We start from the raw sequence: 18,490 nt of genomic DNA on the forward strand, positions 1-18,490 counted from the left end.
TGAAAAACTACAGACCTTTATAGCTAAATGGAAGCACATTGAGTGATACTCTTAAGTGAAATAGACACATGTGTAAATTGCAAATAGTTTCTCTAGTGTGAGAAACTGAAAGTGTAAATAAGAACTACAAAGTATAATAGATAATGTGAAATAGAAAGAAAAGGGGCAAAGGGGGAGGGGATGGAGGGGTATGGGAAGGGAAAGATGGGAATGGAATTAATATGAGAAAATTAAAAAATGGAAATAAACTCTTTGTAGATAGGGAGGGCAGTGGATTGCAGAAAAATAAGAACTAAGATGGATTATGTAAAGTTGAAAATTTCCAATGATGAATGCCATCATATTGTATACCTTAAATGTAAATAAAGTTAATTTCAAAAATTGTTTAATCTTTTAAAGAACCAAATCATTGATTCATTGTATTGCTTTCTTAGTTTCAATATGCATTAATTTCTGCACTGATCTTTATAATTTCCTTACTTAAATGAGCTTTGGGTTTGACTTGCTCTTCTTTTTCCTAGAAGCTCAAAGTTCAAAATTAGGTTATTTGAGCTCACTCTTTTTCTGATATGGGTATTCAACACTATAAATTTCCCTCAAATGGTTGGTTTCATTGAGTCCCATAAGTTCTGGCATGCTATACTGGCCTTATAATGTAAATGTAGAAACTGTTTAATTTCTTTAATTTCATATCTGACCCATTGGTTGTTTAGGTGGGTGTTATTTAACTTCCACGTGTTTATGCAGTTTTTGAGGTTTCTTTTGCCATTGATTTCTAATGTCTTTGCCCTGCAGTCTGATAATGTGTGTTGGATAATTTCAATTCCTTTGCATTCACTGAAGAATGTTCTATGAGCTGGTATGTGATTCATTTTGGAGAATGTACTATGTGCAACTGAGAAGAATGTATACTCATGCTCTGGGGAAAAACATTCTAGACATCTATCAAGACTGTGTAACAGTTTGATTCAGTTCTGATAGTTGTGGATTTTTTGGTCTAGTTGTTCTTTGAATTTCTCACAGTGGTGTATTGAGTTCCCCTGTTAGACTTGTATTAATGCTTATTTTTGATTTTTCATATCCATTAATATTTGTTATATATAGTTTGATGTCCTGGTACTGAGTGTGTGTGTGTGTATATATATATTTGTGATTGTTTTCTCTTACTCTTGGGATGGTCCTTTAACAAGGATGTATTGACCTTCTTGGTCTCTCTTGATCAGTCTTGGCACGAAATCCACTTTGTCTGCTAATAGAATAGCTACACCCATGTTTTTCCATGTTCCTGTTTCATGGAGTATTGTTTTTCATCTTTTGAATTTTAGTCTATATATTTCTAATTGAATTAAAGGTGCTTCTTGAACACTGCGTATTGTTGGTTCTTATTTCTTCACCCATTCTGCAAGCCTGCTTTTTTTTTTTGATTGGTGAATTGAGGCCATTTACATTGATGATTATAAATGATATATATTAGCTTAAACTTGCCATGTTATTTTTCTGTTGTTGTTTGTCTTTCCTTCCCCTCTTTAATCACTTGACTTGCCTATGAGATTCATTGTCTTGGGGTTCAAGGAGTTGTAGTTTTGTTACCTCTTTCTATAATAACCTTCAGAACATTTTGTAGAGCTGGTCTGATATCCATAAATTTTTTCAGGTGTCATTTGTCATGGAGGTATCTTCTTCTCCATCAATTTTGAAAGATATTTCTCCGGGGCACATCAATCTAGTTTGGAGGTTGTTTTCTTTCTGGACTTCAAATACTTCATTCCAATCTGCCCTTGATTAGGGTTTCTGTTGAGAAGTCTGTTGTGATTTTGATCAACTTTCCTTTATAGGTAATTTGTTTCTTTTCTCTAATAGCTTTTAATATTCTGTTCTCGTGATGAATTTCTGGAATCTGGTCAGTTCTGGTGCTGTAGTTTACTTGTTAGGTGAGGCCATGCTTCTCTAAAAGGCCTTGATACTGGTTGATGTGCAATGTTGGGTACGTGTTGAAGAATTTGGTATTATTCCAGTCTTTTAAATCTGGCTTGACTTGTGCCTACCTTCCCAGAAACTCTAAGCAGATTTTTTTTCTTTGACTTTATGTAATCTCTTCCACTATTTCAGTACTAAGTGCCCTAACTCTGAGTTTGTTATGAGTCCATGGTTGATGCGTAGTCACTGTTTCCATGCTAAAGTTGATTCAAATCCAGGTTTGTTCCAAATTCACAGTTGATTTCTTGTTCTGTATGGACTTGGAGTGTACTCAAAAGGGTAATTCTTCCCTGCAAGAATGTTCCTGAGGATAAGGTTGGACCAGGTGCCTTATCCATAGTCACAGGCCTGTAGTTACACACAGTAGGATTTTACCTGACAATGGGCAGAGTCTCTGTGGAGGGACAACACTCATACTTATGTATCATCATGGTAGCCACTAACATTACATTTATGTGCCATACCTCGTACCCCTAGCCTACAGTAAACAATGACCAACACAGCACTGGAATGGACCAATGCCAACACTTCTACGGGCTGCCTACTGCTGAGGTGGAATTTTTGCATTCTCTTACAGGTGATATTGACCAGAATAATTCAGTAGACTGGGGCTCCACATTTCATTTTAGCACCAGGACTATTCCAGAGGCTCCATCCATGGGTACTTGTCTGATAATGGAACCATTGGGATTTTCCCAGCCAAGATTTTTACCAGCCCAGTACTAAATTCCAAGTCAAAATCCTTTGTTTACTGCTTTGTCTTACCCCTGTAAATGGAGTCTTGATGCATCCTATGCTTCCTTTGGTTTTGGTAGTATTGTGGAAGGAGGATTTTTGACTGGGAGGCTAACAATCTGGCTTTCCCCTGAGCTTTACAGCTGAAGGGACCTGCACAGTCTCAGTGGTGCACCCAGGCTTGTGCAAGTTGTCAGTCGTCCATGCTGAAACACAAGTCTGATCTACTGGGGCACTGGGCTCCATCTGATGACAAAGTAGGTCTACATACTTTGAATGATAACACTGGTCTGTAGATAGCTGTGCTGCCTATGATTGAGGAGTAAGTGATGGGGACTAGCACTTGGTTGCAAAGACTTATTTACATTAAGAAATAATGGGTGATACCCAAAACTCAGAGCCTCAGGGTCTTGTATACTCTATGAAGGGGTGTTCTCAGGCCCACTCCGTATTAGCCATGATACGGGCCAAAACAGTACTGTTCCAGTGGTATACAGATGTATGCTTCTTGCAAGGTAAAGTTTAGAGTCTCCGTTTGCAAGCTCTGCTTTGGGACCAGGGGCTCTTTTTTTTTTTTTTTGCCTAGCACTGAGTCTAACCGCAGTAGGCTTAATACTGATCTCCAAGGTAAACTCCTTTCTTGATTTTCATGCCCTGCTGCCCAGAAGGTGTAGTCTTGCATCATTTTTCTGCTCAAGACTGGAAGAGTGGTGGTGGCTCAAGTTTATTTGTTACCTTGCTAACAGTTCCACCATCTCAAGCAGCAGGTACCAGCCTGGGATCAGATAATCTCTTTAATGAATGCTGTTGGAAAAATATAACCCATGTGCAGAAGAATCAAATTAAATCCTCTCATACCATAAAAAACTAAACATTGACAAACATTTAAAATTTTTAATCATAAAGGTGTTAGAATAAAACAGTGAAAATTTTCCTGATGTAGTTTATTAGTGTATGACATTGCTGTTATTTGGGTACAGAATATCTCCCATTACCTCTACAGTAAATAGATAGTTCCCAGCTGGCACTATGGGGAAGTGGTGAAAACTTTAAAGAGGTTGGACTTAGTGAGAAGTCTTCCAGTCATTAAGGGCACACCATAGCTGCCAGTTAATCTTGATCTTCAACCGGACTGAATCAAGAGATTCCTGAAGAGGTGATTGGATTGTCACCAATAGGTTAATCCACTGATTAATTGATAGGAGAATGTATTATTGGGCCTGGGGATGAGTTGGAGGATGTGGGTTATGGGTCATGACTTCGGGGACTATGAGTGGTTCCTGGCCTATTCCATTCGGGCTCTTCTGTTCTCTGCTTCTCAGATGCCATGAGTTGAGCAGATTTCCTTGATGTTTCTGCATTAGTGACAGCTGATCATGTACAAAAACCTCTGAAAACCTGAGCCAAAATAAAAATTTTCCTCCTTCTGTAAATTGTGGGTGTTGAATATTTTTGTCTCAGTAACTGAAAAGCAGACCGATGAATTTTTGAAGGGGATAATGCTATCTGATTCTCTCTTCTTTCTCTTTTCCTACTTTCTGGACAATATGAGCTGGTCATATTATTCTATCATGCATTCCTTGCCATGATGTACTGCCTCACTGCTAGCCTCAAAACAATGGGGCCAATGGACCATGGACTGAAATCTTAAAAACTCTGAGCCAAAATAACACTTTCTTTTCTAAAATTGATTACTTCAGGTATTTTGTTAGAGTAAAGGAAAGTTGATTAATACTGACAACAAAAGCCTAAGCAAGTGGACAAGCGAGTAGACAAGTGGAATTGCAATAAGATAAAGAAAAGGAAAACAATTATGAACAATTTTCATTGTAGAGAATATCATTATTTAGAAAATACTAACAATTCTTGAAAGCAACTGCTGATATAATGCATAAACTTAGCAAGACAAAAAATATGATATTAATATAAAAGTCATATAATATTCCTGTGCTACCAGCAAATACTTGGAGATAATCAATTTCATTTATATTTGTGCCCAAAATGCTCAGAATTATCTTTAAGAAAACCATGTGTTTCAAAACTACATAACATTACTGAGAGAACTGAAGAAGACCAAGATAAACCATTTAAACATCAGAAGACTCAGTTGACAATTAGAAGTTTTAATCTGAAGATTCTGTCATTTGCTTGCTGCCTGAGTAGTGCTCATCTCTAATTAGTAGTTTGTTAGTTGTTTGAGGTTGTCAGGAGCTCTGGTATGCTGTCTTTAAAGGCTTCCCTGTGCCTGACTTTTCAGCCCTTTAACTCTACCAATAAGTCGTAATTAGCCATTGGGAGATAATGGAATGCTAAATGTTGGGCTCATCTGAAGAAGCTTTTTTCTTTTCAATCTTAGTTCCTTGGTCAAGTCTCTCTTTCATTTTCTGTCTATATTTAATTGATACAATCAAATATTAGTCTTTATTCACATTTTCTTGATCTCTTTAAAAAACATTTTTAAAATTAGAGTACTTAAATCAGGATCTAGAGAAGGTTCAACACTGCACTTACTGATACATGTTTTTGGTCTCTTAATCTAAACCAATTTCTCACTCCTGCTTTTTCACCCATGAGTTTGCTAAATAATTTAAAAATTTTCCTGTTAAATATTTAATGCTTTGAATTTGATGTTGTTAAATCTACATGTTATTTTTGCACATTTCTCTATTCCACATATTTTCTGCACTGTCATTAAGTAGAAAATTTTCTTAAAGAGGCTCATTCATATTGTTTTGTACTTTATACATGTTTTTCCATGTGATAGGAATATTGGTCAATGAGTTCAAGTTCTGTCAACTTGTATATTTCTTATAAATTTTATTTTGAAATTGTTACTCAGTTGTTTTAGTTTTGGTTGATTTTACCTTATGTTAGGCCCATTAATTCATTACATTATAAAATGTACATTTATTAAACCCAAAATTCTTATTGCAATTATTAATTCAAAGTTTTCATAAAAAATTTTCTTAATTGAGTATGTGGTTATTTATTCTCAACATTATCATATAAGAAAGGCAGAATAAAAATTTGATTTTTCATATTCATCACATCAAAATATTTAATACGAGCCAGGCATGGTGGCGCATGCCTGTAATCCCAGCACTTGGGAGTCTGAGGCATGAGGACCCCTGTGAGTTCAAGGCCAGCCTGGGCTACATAGTCTGAACTACATAGTAAAACCCTGTCTCAAAAAAAAAAAATTAATAGGTGTAATAATGACTCCAAAGGAGAGGAGTATAATCATAATAATGCCTCTTTTTACATAACTTCATTCACAGAGTATATTATCAAATATGGAGATCAGTTATTTGATATAGGCCAGCACTGATATTTAAGTATAATTTAGTTTTGCGTATCTCTTAACATAAGAAAGCTTAAACATTTTTCATAAATTTAAAGATGGTTTTCATCATTTTATATATTAAATGTGGGGTTATATCTTTTGTGGCTTTTTCTCAGTTTTTTGGAAGGTCTAAAAATATTAAAACTATTAGTCATGATGTAAGCTATAAATATTTTGTCTTCATTTATTTTTTTTAATTTTACCATGCATTAAATTTAGTTTTATAAAGTTGATATTATCAATATTTACCAAATTCATAGATTATAAAGATATTTACTAATGCTTTCTTGTAGTAATTTCATAAGATTTTAAAAATTATATGTTGAATTCACTTAAAATTGTCTTAGCAAGTGATATGATGAATAGAACTGCTACATCTTTTTCCAGATTGCTATCTGATCATTCCACTATCACATTAATAGGTCCTTTTTTTCTCCACTGATTTGAGATACTGTCATTATCATTATAAGAATTATCTTATGTGTTTTCAATGTAGTTGTTACTTTTCTATTCTATCTTTTTTTGGAGTAAATATAACATTAATCTTTTATTATCTACTGTAACTGTTGATTCAAGCCACACTTTGACAAGCTACATTCCTTTTACCGTAAAATATTTAATTCTCAATTTTAGCCAGGTTCAGTGATTCACACTGAAAGGGGATGGTGCTGTCAGAATCACTTGTGAATTTTTTTTTCAACTTATATTGCCCTCTATTTTTATCCTGACTTTTTACAATGTCTCCCTACAATGACAGAGTGCAAGTGTATGAGTACACACATGAATACACAGGCACACTTGCACATAAATATCTAAACTTCCACTTATAACTACAGAGCCCCCAAAGGAGTGTCTGTTAAGATTGGAATATGTTATGTCCCTTGAGCATGTTGGGGAAAAATACAGATGAAGAACTTTTAGTTTTGTTGATGTATAGGATTTATAACAGTTATAATATTTTCTAATACTTATGCTGAATATGTCACTATTATGCCACCTTACATATACATATCATTTTATTACCCACCGTAATAACCATAAGCAATAAGTATGATTATTTTCTTTCTAAAAATGTAGAAACTAAAGCTTATTAAAGTTAATATATTCAAAGTCATGATTAGTAAGAGGTAAGTAGAGTAAAACTTAGCTTTTTTTGGCTTTATAAAGCTAATCATGGTAAATCATATTAAGTCCAAGTAATACACTTTGCACCAACATATTGAGATTAGATCCCTCTAAGTTCTTTTTACTGCTTGTGAGCAGTTGTCATATACCTTAGGAGGCCAGTGTCTATACCAATAAACTCAATGAGAAAAAGAAAAAGACAAACTTTACATCAGTAGACTCACTTTTCCTATCACTCCTGATAATGCACCTAGCATGTGGGTTTTTCTGATGATTCAAAATAACATATAAATTGTTACAACGAGAAGTTTCTCTTTAAAATTTCTTAAAAATTGACATATAAATCTTTATCACTGGCATATTTTTGATGTATGCATGTGGCGTCCCTTTATTGATGCTTTTTAGGGAAAATGAGTCAAGCAAAATAAAAATTTAACCCAGGTTAATTTCTACCCTTTCATCCATTAAACTCAAAACCACCTGAGAAGACTCAGTTGTGCACACAAATACTAACGTATTTATCCTTTTCATTATTTTGAAAACGAATGAGATATTATAAATGCATATATATAACTGCTGTATTCAATGATATAACATGCAAAGATATTGAAGGATAAATTGAGAGTGAATATGAAATTTCTTTGACAATTACTGATGAAGTTAAAATGGAAATTACAGTTTTCATAAGCTTTACTAAATAATTTAGAGCTTACCGTATTTCATTTCTAAAATTAATTTCACAGTTACAGAAGATCTAAGACTTTACCCTAAAATTCACATTCCACTTTCTCAGCTGTCTCATTGCAGTCTTCATGTCTTTGTTTCTCAGTGTGTATATTATTGGGTTCAAAAGTGGAGTAACCACAGAATAAAACACAGCAAGGAATTTATCTAATGATTTGATAGGGAATGGCCAGGCATAAATGAAAATACATGGTCCAAAAAACAAAAGAACGACTGTGATGTGAGCCGTCAAAGTGGACAGAGCCTTGGATGACCGATCTGAAGGGCGGCTGTGGATGGTCATTAGAATGATAGTGTAGGAGATGATTAGGAGGACAAAAGAACACACCGTGAACCCACCACTGTTAGCAATGACCATGATATCTAGCCTGTAGGTACCTGTACAAGCCAGCTGGATTACCCTAGGAAGGTCACAATAAAAGCTATCAATCTTATTAGGACCACAGAATGGCAAGTTCACTGCAAAGGCCAACTGGCTCACTGAGTGGAGGAAGCCAATTCCCCATGCAGCAGCCATAATTCCAAGACAAACCTTGCTACACATAATTGTAGTATAGTGTAGGGGTATACAAATTGCTACATATCTGTCAAAGGCCATTGCTAGGAGGATCACCAACTCACTCCCACCAAAGAAGTGAAGGAGAAATATTTGTGCAAAGCACCCCTTGAAAGAGATGGCTTTGATCTTACTAAAAAAGTCAGTAATCATCTTGGGGGCTGTGACTGAAGATAGAGACAAATCAGCGAGTGAGAGGTTGGCTAAGAAGAAGTACATGGGGGAGTGAAGGTGGGAGTCAGAAGCCACAGTTATCACAATCAAAAGGTTTCCAAACACAATTCCTCCATAGAAAACAAAAAAGAACACAAATAGGAAAAGCTGGAGTTCCTGAGAATTGGAGAGTCCAAGAAAAATGAACTCAGTGACCACAGAGTAATTTGCTTTACTTATTGTTTCATTCTGGTAGATGACGTCTGCAGTGCCCTTGGAGAAAATGATGAAGAAGAAGTCAGAATTGTTACACTGAGTTCAAAGCTTTATCCCACATTAATACCTTGATTGTGCCTTATAATTCAATTACCCAGGTCCTCCCAGTGTCCCCACTCATGGTGGGTTTATTCCTGGTAAAATACTATTTTTTGTGCTGCACTGTCAGATTAAATCCACTATTTTACATTTATCTTTTTTCTCCCACATTTAAAAACAGTTCTTATTGTGCCATATATACATATATCTTACATCATTTTAGGATACTAAAATTCTTAGGACAAAAAAGAAGTGAGAGATGAAAAATAGAAAGAACAAAAAAATTAAAAATATCAAAAACATAACGTTTAAAGAGTGAAAAATGATATAAGAATGCGGCATCCAAAGGTGGAGTAAGAAAAAAGATGATGAAAATGCAATAAAGTTTACATAACAAAAAGTGTGAAGCAGATCAATGGAAGTAAAATTGGGAAGGAATTTTAGAGTTGTTATTATCTATGCTTTATTATGAAAATAATGAAAAACTATTGAAGAATTAGCAACATTTGCTTAATAAACTAGATCTGTTCTGAATGTGAATTTAAAGAGCAAAGGATTAAAAATAATGCCAGGTAATTATTTTAAGCCTCATTTGAGGTAATAACTGCAGTTTATATGAGTAGAAATGGGGTGAGAAAGAATTTGTGAGTGCCCATTAAGCGATACTTATACTGGGTGAGATGTGAGTGTGTGTGTGTGTGTGTGTGTGTGTGTGTGTGTGTGTGTGTTGGAAGACCTGAGTTCAAATACTAGGTTTATCTTCTATGTAGTTGGATGCCTGTGGACAAGTCACTTAAATGCTTTGAGTCTATGATCAGCTCTGGACAGGATTGTGGTAATAGTACTACTTCATTAGAATGCGTAAAGGATTGGATGTGATTGTGAATATAAATTTTCTAGCATAAAGTAAGTAGACAATAAATTAGTGTTTATTAGGGAAAAGTAATAGAAGCTTTACCAACAATCTGTGGTAATAAATTCATCATTCACATGTTTTTATTCTGAATAATTGGGAACAATGTGATGGTTTTCATTCTCGTAATAATTATGAGAACTAATGTAATGCTACCTCATGTACAGATCAATTTCAGGAGTAGGGGTAACTTTGGGAGGAGGTGAAGGATAATGATAAATGTTCAGATATGTAGAGGTATTGCTGGGACAACCTCGTAAGTTGCTCTCTGGTATATAGTTAAGACACTAAACAGTGACTTTTGACACAAGCAGAGAGAGTCATTTCAAAGGTGTATCTAGTAGAGAAAATAAATACCGTTTTAAGTTTTGCACCACAGTGTGGGAGCAAATGAAGATGTCCTGAATATGAAGCATAGCCCCAAGAATACCTGTTGGATAAGATTGGAAGAGTGAATTGGCAAGTGAGATGTAAGAGAGAAGTGGGAAATGATGGATAAAGTCTCCTCTCTATACTTACGTAGATACATTTGCCGAATTGCTTAGAGAAATACCACTGTCCGTTTTGGACATTTACTTCATTGTAGTTTTCCATTGCTTTTGAAAATTACACTTTTCATTATTGTGAATTCCGTTCATTCAAGCAGTACGTTACTGTTTTCACAGTCCTGTAAAAGTTTTGCGGTTCTGTTTTTCCAGCTCAAAAGAAGTCCAATGGTGAAATAAATCATGGACACTTGTTTTAGTTCTTTTCTGCTTAACATAGCAATAAATACAATCATAACAACCACTGACAATGCAGAATATAGGACTTACACTGTGAGATCATTTTTGATGTGACTAATTAGTTTGGAAGTTTGTCATCAAAGCACTTAAGTTACAATTGACTTTACTATTTTCTTGTGTAAAGCCATTTCATTTCACTAACAACAACAACAACAACAAAAGGATAAACTTGAAGTTATATCTCCCTGGAAAATATGCCAATGATAATGATTAACTCAAAGATTCTCAGCTGTACCAAAAATGTTCTAACAGTAGCAAGAATTAGAGAATGATATTCTTCAGCAATATTTTTTCTCACCTATTTAAGACATCATATCTCCTGAATTTACGCTTCTAAGAGGAGAGTGATAATATGGGATCCTCAGCTACAGCTTTTTCACCATCACAATTCTTTCTCAGCCCACTTACAACTGTTAAAAAGTTATTCAAAAAAGGGTGAAGGTGTGGGGGAAGTGGGAAGGGTAGGGAAAAGAAAAAATATGAGAAAAGGGAAAAATGGAAAAAAAGTCATTGTAGATAGGGGAGGTTGGAGGGCGTGAAGGGAGGGCAGGGTTTTGGGGAAAAAATGAGAATTAAGATCTGTCATGTAAAGGTACAAGATCCCAATGATGAATGTAACTGTGCTGTATATTTAAAAAGTACCAATAAACTCAATAAAAGTCATTCAATACATTTTGAAAGTATATGTTTCTAACTTTAAATATATGGTAATTGGAGGAGTTCTCCAGAATCCCACATACTGGTTTTAACAATCCTGATGTGCCAGGCACAGGTGAAAAAGCAGCTCCTTCCTCAGGCACTACATTAATTTTTGGATTCAATGATTGCAATTTTATGTTTTTCTTAAAGTATCTTTTACCCTTCTTCATGGAAAACACTGTATTTCTTTATAAGTAGCATTGTGATAGAAGTCAGGAATTTTGAGTTCTCGCATAAATTCATTGCATGATCTTGGACATACTATTCTACATTTAGAGCTTTAATTTTCCATTTTTCAAATGTATCTGCTTATCAAGAGATCAAGAGCTCTAAAATCTCCATAGCTCTAGCTGTATGATTTGAATGTTTTATGAAACAAATGTCCCAAACCAGGTTTTATTGGTATTGCAAGAAGGAGGCAATAAGATGGGCAACAAAAACTAGATTTGGGAAAGAAATAAGGACAGGGTCACTAAACAGGAAAGAATAGATTAGCCCAAAACGTTAGGAGAAGAACTCAACAATCGTTTGCATTAAAACACTAGCAACAAAGGTTACATTTCCCTTTATTTACATTAAATCTTTCAAGTATTTAAACCTACGCTACAGGATCTTTCCATTTTTCCTAAGATAAAGACATACCAGAATTCTGAAAAATGGATTTCTACTAACAAAAACATCTTGTCAATAAATGGCTGAGATTTGCTTAGTTTTACTAATATATTTATCACATGTATTTATAATATATTCATCATTCCACTTACCTCCTTCATAACTGGAAGAGACTACAGCAATTTTCAGGGAAAGAAGAGTACAGATTTCTCTTTCTTGGTACTTTCTCAAAGTATTAAAATTTGCAAGAGGGCAATATTTATGTGAATTTTCCGCCTTAGTACATTAATTAAAAGCCCATTATGAAAGTGATCAGAATCAGGTGAAGAGATATGGAAATAACCAGCCTGAGCTTTGAGTACTGAGACTAACTTATAGTCTCATCGGTTTTCCCTTGGTTATTAGAGGAAAAACAAAATCTTGTTGAGCTAAGGAACAGTGCCACAATTTCTTGGCCCAGTTGAACATTTTCACTACCTGAGTCTAGCAGTGGTTTTTAAAGAATTATGATGAAACAAATATGATTCAATTGTAAAACTAAACTCTAAATAGACCTGTAAGAGTGAATAATATGCTTAGATTTTATAAACAGAATAGCAAAGAATACTGATGACCAAATTGTGTAGAGAACATAGGAATAAAACCTTGACTAATAATAGGAAGTCTCACATGTCACTCGCTGTTTCATTCTGCAGCTTTAATCGCCATGTAGTATTAAAAATGAGCAGAGACACAACAATTAAGTTTTTCTTAAAACCATTAGAATACAGCTCTAAATAAACTGATATTTAACTTATGCTTCTTGACTACCAGGATTTTCAGGATTTATCTAAAGGATGTCAATCACCGTCCTTGCACAGATCACCCTAGTTTAAGATCAGGCACCTTAAATAAATTTTGGGATTTCAGTGATGTGCCTTCCTCTGCTGAATACATCTCATCCAATACTTTTAGACAGAAATGTGTAACTTTCACTGCCTCCTGCCTTGCAAGCAGAAGGTCCTGCATTCAATCCCTGGTAACCCCTGCCCCAAAAGAAATGTATAACTTTCTTTATGATTAACAAAAGTTCTTGCAGCTCCACCTGAAGTTAAATTTATTGATTTAACATCTCTTTTTGCTATGGAATTTGTCTCCAGACTTCTCATGAAAATATATGCATTCCATAGTGTTTATAGCGATTGCGGGGGTCTCGATGGTCCAAGACATTCATCCACACTTGTGTTTGTCATCGAAGTCTACTTAGTCACTTCCCTAGAATTTATAACCCGTGAACTCAGCCTTCTCATTGCCCACTTCATATCTTTATTCCTTAAAGTATATATGACAGGATTTAAGACAGGGGTGACAACAAAGTCTACAATGGCAAAAAATTTATCCAGTGACTTAGTCGGAAAAGGCCACACATAAAGAAACATGCATGGAGCAAAGAATAAAACCACTACAGTGATGTGAGCTGGCAAAGTTAGAAATACTTTTGATAAGTCTTTGGAAGAATGTTGTCGGACAGTGATCAGAATAAAGATGTAGGACACAATTTAAAAAAAAGAAGGTGCCCATTGATATAAAGCCACTGTTGGCAGTGACTCTGAATTCTAGTCTATTTGTGTTCATGCATGCAAGTTTAATAACCCTAGGAAAATCACAATAAAAGCTCCCTACATTATTGGGGCCACAGAAAGGTAAATTTATGACAAAGACAAACTGAAATATAGCATGAATCACCCCAGTGATCCATGCAGAGATTGCCAAAAGCGTGCACATTTTATTATTCATAATAGTTACATAGTGGAGAGTCTTACAGATGGCTGTATACCTGTCATATGCCATTAGTATGAGTAAAAGCATTTCAACTCCTCCCATAATGTGGATAAAGAAAATCTGTATCATGCAGCTGTGGAAGGAAATTACTTTATATTCAGTGAAAAGATCAAAGATTATTCTAGGGACTGTGGTAGATGAAAGGCCCAAGTCAATGATTGATAAGTTGGCCAGAAGAACATATATGGGAGAGTGGAAGTGATAATCAAAAATCACTGTGAACACAATGTAGAGATTTCCTAGAATAATTCCCATATAAAATAAAGAGAAAAAGAGGAAAAGGAAAAACTGCATTTCCAAGGATTAAGCAAGTCCTAGTAACACAAATCCAATTACCATAGAGTCATTTACTTGGTCCATTGATTTAGAAAGAAGGGGACGCATTGAAATAACCTGAAAGAAAAGAAGGAATCAACGTAGAGATGCTTACCATGTTGTATTAAGTGAGATAATTTTAAATAGATTACTAATAAATCTTTTATTTGGTTGATGGTAGAGTATGTACAAAATAATGAGCACCCAAGTTACACAGTATTTTGATAGTATGGACAAAGTTGCTCTTAAAGGCCATCTATGCTTAACACCCTCATTTGCTCAAATAATAAACCTGTAGTAATTTAAGAAATCAGAAAATGCACAAAACAAATTCATAGAATTCAGGTGAAAGAAAAGAAGAAGAAAAACAAATATATTAATATGGAAAATCATACATAAAAATTTTTAGAATTCAAAAAATTCAAACTTTGAAAAATGTAGTAAACAATAATCAAATTCAACATGAGAACAGTGGACTCTAGTACAGTTATTTAATTAAATATTGACAGAATTTAAAATAGCAACATGAGGACTTTGCTTTAAAATATTATTAAAAAGGTAAAAAAAATTGCATAGTCCAAAAATTTACAAAACTGATCAGTTTTGATTTTTCGAACTTTAAAATCTTAAAATATCTACCCTTTTAAATGTTATATTTATATTAGTTATTGCTAAAATATAATATGGCTTTGGAAGTTGAAGGAACAATTTATTCAAAATTTTTGAAAACCAAGATTTCATAATAATTATAAAGTCAAACTGGCTGAAGAAGTAAAGTACTAATATTTCTTTCATCTCATTACCTCTTTTTATAAATGTTAGCAATTGTTTTATAAATGAGATTATCAAGGGAGTAGAATGAGTTATATGAATAAAAGTCTGATTAAATTACTGAGGCATGGTGAAAAGTCAGGAAATTAAAACATTTTGAGCATCTAGGCAATTGGCAAAACATCTTCCTGTTTTACTCTGACCCAGGATGGCTATTCTGAATGAATTCTAATAATAGTGAAATAACTATGAGGAAAATGATATACAAGTATCCTCATCCACTTCATGAGGAGCAAGATTAGTAATTTTGCAGTGGGAGATACTCTGAGAAAAACAACAAATGGTCTAAAACATAGACAGTAAGGTGAAATGGGATAGCAAAAGGTAATACTTAGGCAAAAATACAACAAATGGAAAGAAATCAGTTTGTTTCCTTTACAATTCCCTTAATATGCAATTCTTTCTCTGTTTCTCTGTTTCTCCCCTATTTCCAAACTTCTGTGTACATACTTTCCTTAGCACTCTGCCTAGCATTTTCTCAATGTATCATTTATATTTTTAAGACTATGCTTTACCACTTCAAATCACTTATAGTATTCTTCCTGGACGTACACATATTTAGCTCATACAGATCACCAGAGGATAAAGACAAAGGATTTTAGTCAGGAAATTAAAACTGGGAAACATTATAGGCTTAGTAAACTTGAAAAGATTTATGGAAATGTCCTCTACTATGCTGAAAAGAATCTATGTGGTGACTTACTATACTCAGTTATGTTTGAAACATAGAGTTTAAGTTGAAAACTAACGTTCACAGCTTTAGATCAAATATTTTATTCTGTTAAACTAAGCTACAGCATATGAATCAAGCATGCTAGAACTCTTTTCATGAAAGGCATAGTTCATCTTATAAAACCAATTGTGAGATAATTAAAAAGGTCCTTCGAATTACTTTATCAGAGTTAGAATTTTGTATTGCTAGTAGGGTAATAATGTAGAAATGCTGTTTGTCTTGAGGTGCAGGTGACAGTTAAGTTTTTTACGGAGAGAATTTACAAACTACATGAACATATTACAGATTCACACATTCTGATATAATATTTCATTTTTTTCTATTCATAATCATTCTAAAATGGGACAACCACAATCAAAATATAAAACAATGATTAACATGTTTGAAAAAGAAGACATAAACGTGAAGCGGAAATACAATGTTAGAATAAATGGTATGACAGCTCTACAGCTGCCTGCCTGCCTGAGATCACCTAGCGGGTGCGTGACCTCCCGGACTGTGGGACAACAGACCCAGCAAGGACCCAAAGACCCCAGAGGGGTCTCTTCAGCTGCCTGCCTGCCTGAGATAACCCAGAGGGTGTGCAACCTCCCGGACTGTGGGACAACAGACCCAGCAAGGACCCAAAGACCCCAGAGGGGGTCTCTTCAGCTGCCTGCCTGCCTGAGATCATGTGGCAGGTGCGCTACCTCCCGGTCTGTGTGACATCAGACCCAGTAAGGAAGGTAGCCACGCGGGAGCCCTTGAAACACCCCCGTGACCCCCCAACCCCCATTCTCAAACCCCCTGATTGGACCAGTCCTTAAACCAACTCTGCAGAGGCATAGGTTCTCATGAAGCGTAGTCTTCTGAGCTCCCAACTTTGAACATCTTTAAAGAAAGGGCAGGGGAAACCTGTAATAGAACTGAGTGGAGTTCAACCCTGAGGGTAGGGAAACAAGTTAGGCCTTGTGGACTGTGTTCAGTCTCAGTCGTGGGGAACTGCCACTGGCTAGCTGAGGCCAGGGAATTCGGTTGTGCATATGGCTGTACATGTGGTATAATATGAGAACAGAAATAGTCTGAAAAAGACCCTTCAAATTCTTTTTTTCTCTCTTTCTCTCTTTTCTATTCCTCATTCCACCCTAAAATTTCTTTCTTTTTTCTGTTCTATCTCTCCAAATCAGTCACATGCTCCACCATATTATCCCTCATCTCCTTTTTTATTCCGGCTCATACCCTAACTAAGACTTCTTCTTCTATTATATTTTCTTTTTATGAGGGGTTTCTCTTTATGTTATTTTCTCCAGTCTTTTTACCTCACTCATGGCTCTGCACCTTCAAGGGAAGGCAAGCGCCTGTTATTGTTAAGGGGATATATTCTTGTCCTTATTCCTGCACTCTCTCTATCCCCCTGAAGTTAATAGCTTTGTAAAGATAGTAAGGTAATTCTACAACCTCTGGATTCACTTCAAACCTGCCCTAATTCTTTCACTTATCTAATCCTCTCATTCTAAGTCAAACCCCCCATCCTAAATGGTAAAGATGCTATATTGAAAAGCATATTCACTGCAAACATACTATGGGCTGCTTCTTGAAATTAACTTACTTCACATGAGTTAAAGGGGATACATTAATGACTACCACAAGTGGTCAGTTTGCAAGCTGTGCCTGATCCTGCTGTGCTGCTGAATATATCATTTGAGATAAAGGGTTGTGATCAATTTAAAGAGTTGTTTTCTCTGATATTATGAAAATGAGGTTGTCTATGAGTCATTAGAAACTCAAAAGCTAAAATGCAACTATATCAGGAAGATTTAAGTAATACCCAGAAATTAAAGAAGGACAACCCAACAATAAAAATAAAAATGAGAAAACACTTAAGCAAGACACAAAGACAGATTTCCAGTTCACCAATGGCAAATAGTAGGACAAATGAGGATGAAAAGTCTGATAGTGAACCAACAGGATTCCCTGGACCCATAGCACAGGAGGTAACAAAACAGATGAACCAGCCTCTCTAAATGTAAAATCAGAAATAATTTCCCAGTTAAGCAGAGAGATGATGAGCAAAATGGAAGTCATGATTTGAGACTCTAGAGCAGAAACTGACAAAAAAATAGATGAGCTCAAGACCATGATAGAAGCCATGAAGAATCAGCATAATAAAAAAATGGAAACAATGAATGCCCAACAGAGGAAAGAAATGGAATCCATAAAACAGATTCAAACAGATATCCAGGAGATTAAAAACTCTATTGAAAGTGTATGCAACAGAATAAAAGATTGCGAAGATAGAATTTCAGATATAGAAGATAGGATCACAGTCAGTGACCGTGAAAAAAGAGGTCTATTAAAAACAGTAAGGGATCATGAGAAATCAACCGAACAACTCCTAGATGATGCAAAGAAAAATAATATAAGACTGATAGGAATTCATGAAAAAACAGGAGAAAACACAAATGATATAAAAAAGCTCTTCACAGAATTAATGACAGAAAACTTCCCAAACAGAAGGGAAGAATTTGACATACAGATAAGTGAGGCATATAGAACCCCAACTAGCCACGATCAAAAAAAATCTTCATCTAGACATATAATAATCAAGATTCCAGAAATCCAACAGAAAAACAAAATACTACAAACAGTAAGAGAAAAGAAACAAATCACATGCAAAGGAAAGCCAATTAGATTCACAGTAGATTTTTCAACACAAACCCTTAGGTCAAGGAGAACCTGGAGTGAGGTATTCCAAGTCCCAAAAGAAAAGAACCTCCAACCTACACTGATGTATCCTGCAAAACTCTCTTTCAAAATACATGGGGAAATAAGATACTTCCATGACAAAGAGCAC

General features: G+C 35.1%; 1 protein-coding gene and 1 pseudogene across 1 annotated transcript; both read right to left on the minus strand.

Moving 5' to 3' along the window:
• Nucleotides 1-7,934: 7,934 nt before the first annotated feature.
• Nucleotides 7,935-10,455, minus strand: LOC104849744 (olfactory receptor 4F17-like). The gene is made up of 2 exons (XM_010606271.1): nucleotides 10,381-10,455; nucleotides 7,935-8,906 (listed from the first exon to the last, which is right to left on the minus strand). The coding sequence occupies exons 1-2, from the start codon at nucleotides 10,453-10,455 to the stop codon at nucleotides 7,935-7,937; spliced, it is 1,047 nt and encodes a 348-aa protein (XP_010604573.1).
• Nucleotides 10,456-13,195: 2,740 nt separating this feature from the next.
• On the minus strand, nucleotides 13,196-14,138 carry LOC104849745 (annotated as a pseudogene).
• Between the last annotated feature and the right edge of the window lie 4,352 nt (nucleotides 14,139-18,490).

This window comes from Fukomys damarensis, unplaced genomic scaffold, assembly GCF_012274545.1.
Source record: "Fukomys damarensis isolate Sample0158 unplaced genomic scaffold, DMR_v1.0_HiC HiC_scaffold_17, whole genome shotgun sequence".
NCBI classification, from domain to species: Eukaryota; Metazoa; Chordata; class Mammalia; order Rodentia; family Bathyergidae; genus Fukomys; species Fukomys damarensis.